Consider the following 6,674-nt stretch of genomic DNA (forward strand, 5'->3'; position numbering starts at 1 on the left):
CGTCGGTCGTTGTTCGTTAAAAAGTTATTAACAAAAGAAGTTGGATAAAATGGATGTAATTTTTGGACACCGTATATACAAAAACATCGAATTTGTACGCCAGGAAGGTGTCTGCTGCTACTCTGGGTAATATTCAAAAGGCTTTAACTGGCGCTCATTGTTTGTTAAAAAGTTATTCACAAGAAAAGGCACATTAATTACGCACGCGCGCGTGCGTGCGAAAAATATTTCTGTCACACCAATTCATCAATAAAATATTTGTTCATAAAATATTTATTTCATGTATTTTTCCTTTAAAAAAAATCGTGTGTTATATTGTATAAAATCAGGAGAGTGCGACGCGGATAGCGACAGAGGCACAGCATCATGTGTCGTAAAGCGCCATCGGGCGATATTCTCGAATAAGCTCATCCGCATGGGGCCCAAGCCCCCACTCTTCGCGGTCTCTCTGGAAGTCAGAACAAGCTTCGTCGTCTACCGTGACACATGTTGTAGCCGTGGATCGGTCTCGAGTAATGTTCTGCATTCGAGTTATTCGTAGCATGCGTTCCAAGCAACTAAACCAGTAATTGCCTAAGAGATCAGTCTTCAGTGCTAAGTTCACGCAGCTAGTAAAAATTCGAGCAAATTGATATTTGGCAACTGTATAAGCGGATCCTTTGCAGTTGCGTCATCCGGGCTTCGGCTCGGTTCTGCGCGCAATGCCATTGTGGCACTATACGTGTACCGGCACGATTTCAACCACGTGCGTCGCAACCGGTCAGTAATACCCGTCGTCACGCGTGTCCACCGTGCAACGGTACGGTGATATTACCCGGAGAGGATCTAAGTGCGTGCGGACTTACAACCCGCAGGGCATTCTAAGTGCGTGCGGACTTACAACCCACAGTGCATATTAAGCTTTAAAATTTAAGCTTTAAGCTCTAAGCCGTAAGAAATTGACCAGTCACAGTCAATTATTTTTCTTATAATTGACTGTGATTGATCAACTTCTTACGGTTTAGGACTTAATGCTTAAACTTTATGGTTTAAGTTCTCATTGTAGACCACGCTTAAGAAGCGCCGCACACGAATTGACATAACAGTAACGTACCATAAAAACTGACCAATCACTTTAAGTATCGTCGAACCGTAAGGTCGCCATTTTTGTGAATACTCGATTGTAATTGGTCCATTTTTATGGTATGTCTTACGTTACTGTTATGTCAATTCGTGTTCGGCGCCCTTAAAGCCCATTCTACATTACTCGCAATCGCAAAATTGCAAAGAAATTGACCAATCATAATTTTTCGATCACAAGAAGAACAATCGACTTTGATTAGTCAATTTCTTTGCGACCTTGCGATTTGCGATTAATGTAGAATGGGCTTTATGTCGTTATGCAAGAATGTATGCTTTCTGCTTAAATATCTTACATTTTGTCTTTATATATGTATAATTTATCTACTGTTTCTCTTACTATTCGTTTTATAAGCCGATTTTAACTTTTTTTTTTACAAAAGTAACGATTTTTTTATCGTTACTTTTCAAATAACGGTAACACGTTACTTTTTAGAATCAGTAACGGATAACGGTAACGAGTTACTTTTTACCGCAAGTAACGGTAACGGTAACGCGTTACTTTTAAAAAGTAACGTTCCCAATCCTGGTTTTTACACATTTCATACTGCGTATCGTTTTACACAGGAAAACGTTATCTTATACTATATAATGTGTTACCTTACATTATATAAATGTGTAAATGTCTTTCTTGATGCATGATAATGTATAATTTTTACACAGTAAACAAAATTACACACATAAGTAACTACTTGTACATACATAATTATATACTTACTACATATTTGGATTTGCAGTGAATGAACTTGTTTATGAATTAAGTAGTTATTAATGTAAATATAAAGTAAATACAGAATTAAATACATAATAGTAATACGAATGAATTTCTGTAATTTGAACATTGAATGGATTAAAGAATCATTTAACACTAAGTTATAGCAAATTCTTATAAAAGTACTTCGAAATTTACTGAAACGAATTCTTTTCACTAGAATATCAAATATGACGAATGCTACGCAGATGAGTGGGTCATCACGAACACTTCAGTCAAGTGGGACGGAGAAAATAAAACTATTACAGCAGTTGCTATTAAAAACAATGTACGAAATTATATCTAATGAAACATCATCTTCATACGGATAATATCAACAATTATGAGACACACGATATACAATGGAATTCGAATCGATAATTTAATAATAATAACTTAGCACGTTAACTATCTTTTATTAAATATTTAATTGCAATTTGAGACGTACATATATATTTATGTTCCTAAACCAAAGTGTGCTTTTCAGCTCTCAAATAAGGTTTATTGTATATACATTGAGATAACCGGTTGCAAGGATAACACTCAACGCAGAAACGAACCGACAATTATGGTTAATAATCATGACGGCAAATGTCAAATGGCTACAACCGAGAATGAAATATATAATGTCACGAAAGTAATCACATTTATATCAATTATATTTTTCCATATACACACAATTCTTGATAAATATTGAATTAGACAAATATCCTTATGAAGGAAACACGTTACCGTTACTTATTACCAACTGACAAAAGTAATTCATTACCGTTACTTGTGTTGAAAAATAACTAATTATTTTTTTGCTATTATTATTATTCAATATTATTATATAAAACATAACGAGCTGTTACAATTTTTGTTATTTTTTCTAATTATGTCGAAAAATTTCCTTTATTTTTATATTCATGATTGTTAAAGAGATGTAATTACGTTACCATAATTGTAAGTAGCAAAATAATAAACGATTCGTTAACGAGAAAAAATTGAGCAATTATCAAATTATTATGAAAAATAGAATTAACGTAACGATGAACAATAATAGATTAACAATAACAATATTATCAATAACATATTATTTCTCAATACTGGTTAAGTATTGCGAGATGTCTCCAATGTTATGGTTGGTATTCTAAAATTTAAATAAAAATTATGTATTTTGCTACATTGCAATATTGAACTGATTGGAAGAGAAACTCGTGAACTCGTGTATTTGTCGCACGGCCAAAGTTAGTGCGCACGCACGTAAATGACCTTCAACTTTTTCAATCCCGTTGAATATTACCCAAGTATGACTTCCGACGCGCTCGTTGACGTCATATAGGAGCGGGCTGCGACTGTCAACGCCGCATTTACATGCATACATTTCGTCTTGTCCTCGCGTTGCATATGCCATGTGTTAACACATGAACAATCGGGTGTACATGAAATTTACGCGCGTGCGCTTAATGCGCTTGAGTAAGAGGAAACTAGCGTGAAAAGCTGTTTGCTGAGCTCCATTGTTGGAGACACGGAACCACACGCGTATTAAATATTACGTATGCATACAATGGCACGAGTGTAACACGCGCTAATTAGAAGCACACACAAATAGGTGGTGTATTCAGACAACTCTACACTCTCAATATCCATACAACTGTTGTACTTTTTGCGTTTACAACTAAATATTCGATCATCATCGTTGACTGATCGTAAGTGAATCGAACGATCGACAAAATATACATGTAATTAGAAAAAAATAGAAAAATATATTCACTGATAGTGAAAAGTATCCTCTGTCGTAAGCATATGCTAGTAAAATATGTTTAAAAGATCTAACACTTTTTTTCAATTTTCAGAAAGTAGCCAAACTGGAAAAAGATTATGAATGGCTGACTAAATCATCTGAGTCGCTATTAACAGAAAAAGAACTCTATAAGAACAAGCGTTGTTTTTAATTAATAATAATTTTTAATTATTTAATTATTTTTAATTATTTAATTATTTTTAATTAATTAATAATAATTTTTAATTAATTAATAATAATTTTTAATTCATAATAATTTTTCGATTGCTGATAACGATGTGTAATGCAGTTCACAGCTTCATATTACATACTTAAATGAAAAATGTTAAACGTGCATTTAGTATAGTATATACATTTAGTATACACATATTAGTATATACATTTACAACTACGTAAAGTAAACGTGATTACACGCGAAAACATGTATCTATTTACTAACTTTGAAGTTAATAAAGTTTATTCGTTTATCCGTTTATACACCTTGAAACAGAAACAAAAGCCGCTGGCCCTTTCTGGCAATTGTGCAAGCCAAGGAAGACAATTGTATTGTACAATCGTATCAAATTAAATTGTATCAATAATGACATCACACCGCGTGTATATGCCTTTTTCTTTCACAAGACTCGTATAAATAATTATTTGTGATTTCAAATATACGTTTATACGTATCGCAGAATCCGTTTAAACAATTAAATGTTTAATTATATTGAAACGATTTCCATCAGAGAGAGTCATTTCTGAACGGATTTACGCTAAACGTTTAAACGTGTATTCGAAACAAGAGATCGAAGCTCTTGATTCAAACACAGAGTCATAATCTGACATAAAGGCATCTGTGTATATGTGTATGTGTGTGTGTGTGTGTGTGTGTGTGTGATGCAAAAACGGATTCAAATTAAGATTGAAACTAAGATTCGAATATGAATGAGTAGTAACATAACGATTTTGTGAAAATTATTTCTCATAACACATAATACCATAATCCATTACGTTTGACGTAATTGAATTAAGCAGTATGCAAATATCACATCAAAATCGTACTGATCGAACTTATATATTTAGTTACATTAACATTTGATAGTGGTGGTTGACATAAAACGTATCCTCCCTCTCCATATATCGTGCAAAAATAAACATCAACATAAAGTTCTCAATCAGGTTTCGTGTCGAATGTACGGAAACGCTGTATATTTACTGCGAGAAGAAAGATTTAATTTTCAGCGACGCACTCTTCAGAAGTCAATCGAGCGTTATAATTGGACAATTACAGAGACAATGCCTTTCGAAGTTTGAGTGCTCGAAGAGTACTAACCGCGATGATAGCTCGAGAAGCACTCCACAGAAGGTAAAAACCTTTCCGCAAAAGTTTTTGCACGATCCGTCATCTATTAATCATTTTTACAGTGTGCCTCGATGATCACTTTATATCACTCGCATTTATAATTATTACAAAAACCGTGATACGGTTACAATTTCATTTTTCGAGATGGTTCTGTTCGAAATCAAGAAATCAAATCAAATATAAGCTAGAAATTGTCGACAATCGGATAGAAACTTCAGAACAACAATTTGTAATAAAGTAAATGTATTAATCTTTGAATTGTATTTTCTTTGGACTTTTAAAGGGATGCAAAGTGAATAACAAACTCCAAAAATGTCGATAACGTAGGAACGTCTAAAGTCTAGACGATATATCAGATAAACATTAACACGATATCAGGCTGTCCTGTTTATATTTTTTGTACATATAGAGGAATATGGAGAGTACTGAACAGAAATTTAAACGTAACAATTGTACACACACACACACACACACACACACATATATATATATAATAACCTAAAATCTAATCATACATATATATGCATACGAATATATATGAAATTTATACATTATGGTTATATATTATGGTTATTCTTCCTTTTTTCTCTTTGAAATATATATATATATATATATATATATATATATATATATAGTAATCTAAAATCTAATCATACATATATATGCATACGAATATATATGAAATTTATACATTATGGTTATATATTATGGTTATTCTTCCTTTTTCTCTTTGAAATATTTTCATATATTAGTTTCCTTTTTCCTTCTTTTTCTCTTATTTGCGCATAATTTCATATAGAATATTTTAATTGTTTACTGTTAAAAAACAAAAAATACTTACATTGAAAGAAATGGCTTGGTGAATGATATTATACTCGTCTTATGAAAGTAATATTATATGCGAATTTATATGCGATATCTGGTTTACATATCCAATATTCTGATTACGATGCCTCGACACATCTGATAATCGGTACCGAGATATTTAGTTGTAGGCATCTAGACAGTTTGGTAATTCTCTCTAGACGTGTGGTACTATTGATGCGATAGTTAATTGTAACACGCTGCGACGTTTCCTTTTTCATCTATACTAATTTGTAAAGTCAATGGTATAAAAGAATGGACGCTGAAACCGTCAAATATTTGGAAGAATAGAATTTCTTAAAATATGTCGACAAATTTGGAAGTAAGCATATGAAGATTATATACAGTAAGTATATGAAAATTATATATATATAATATGGTCTAATATTACTTCATAACTGTTCATAACGTTCACCAAATGAATTGTATGCTGTACCAGACGGTTTGATCAACGTATTTAAACATTACTATAATACTATTTAGACAATGCGCTCACCAGATAGTTTGGTATCATTGACTAAATATCTTGTTGCACGATTATTCACCCTATCCATATTTGGTTTGATAAATCTAAATAGAGTATCTGGTTAGTTCTGGTTAGTATCATCAGACATTTCCTTCAGTGTATTCCTTATAAAGTGACATATTACTTAATCACTTGAATAATATACCATACACAAGTATCTGGTAATTTAACTTTTTTACTTTATTCATTATAAAAAAATGGTACAGTTTTCAAATTTAAAAAATTGCGAAGCAGAGATTACGAGTTGTCTCAGAACGAGCGCCAACATTGTCGTTTTAAGTTGCAT

General features: G+C 32.4%; 1 protein-coding gene across 1 annotated transcript; it reads left to right on the plus strand.

Moving 5' to 3' along the window:
• The first annotated feature begins 1,170 nt into the window (after positions 1-1,170).
• LOC116847532 lies at positions 1,171-4,201 on the plus strand. The gene is made up of 4 exons (XM_032822630.1): positions 1,171-1,182; positions 2,052-2,159; positions 2,358-2,507; positions 3,709-4,201. The coding sequence occupies exons 1-4, from the start codon at positions 1,180-1,182 to the stop codon at positions 3,805-3,807; spliced, it is 360 nt and encodes a 119-aa protein (XP_032678521.1). The 5' UTR covers positions 1,171-1,179; the 3' UTR covers positions 3,808-4,201.
• The last annotated feature ends 2,473 nt before the right edge of the window (positions 4,202-6,674 follow it).

Source organism: Odontomachus brunneus, unplaced genomic scaffold, assembly GCF_010583005.1.
Source record: "Odontomachus brunneus isolate Ranch 3 - 2012 unplaced genomic scaffold, Obru_v1 Obru_scaffold_079, whole genome shotgun sequence".
In the NCBI taxonomy this organism is placed as follows: Eukaryota; Metazoa; Arthropoda; class Insecta; order Hymenoptera; family Formicidae; genus Odontomachus; species Odontomachus brunneus.

Bases quoted from the DNA above. Each gene is read 5' to 3' on its own strand.
- LOC116847532 (XM_032822630.1), top strand. The intron at 2,160-2,357 runs GTACGAAATTAT...TGTGCTTTTCAG, and splicing joins CAGTTGCTATTAAAAACAAT to CTCTCAAATAAGGTTTATTG. The intron at 2,508-3,708 runs GTAATCACATTT...TTCAATTTTCAG, and splicing joins AAATATATAATGTCACGAAA to AAAGTAGCCAAACTGGAAAA.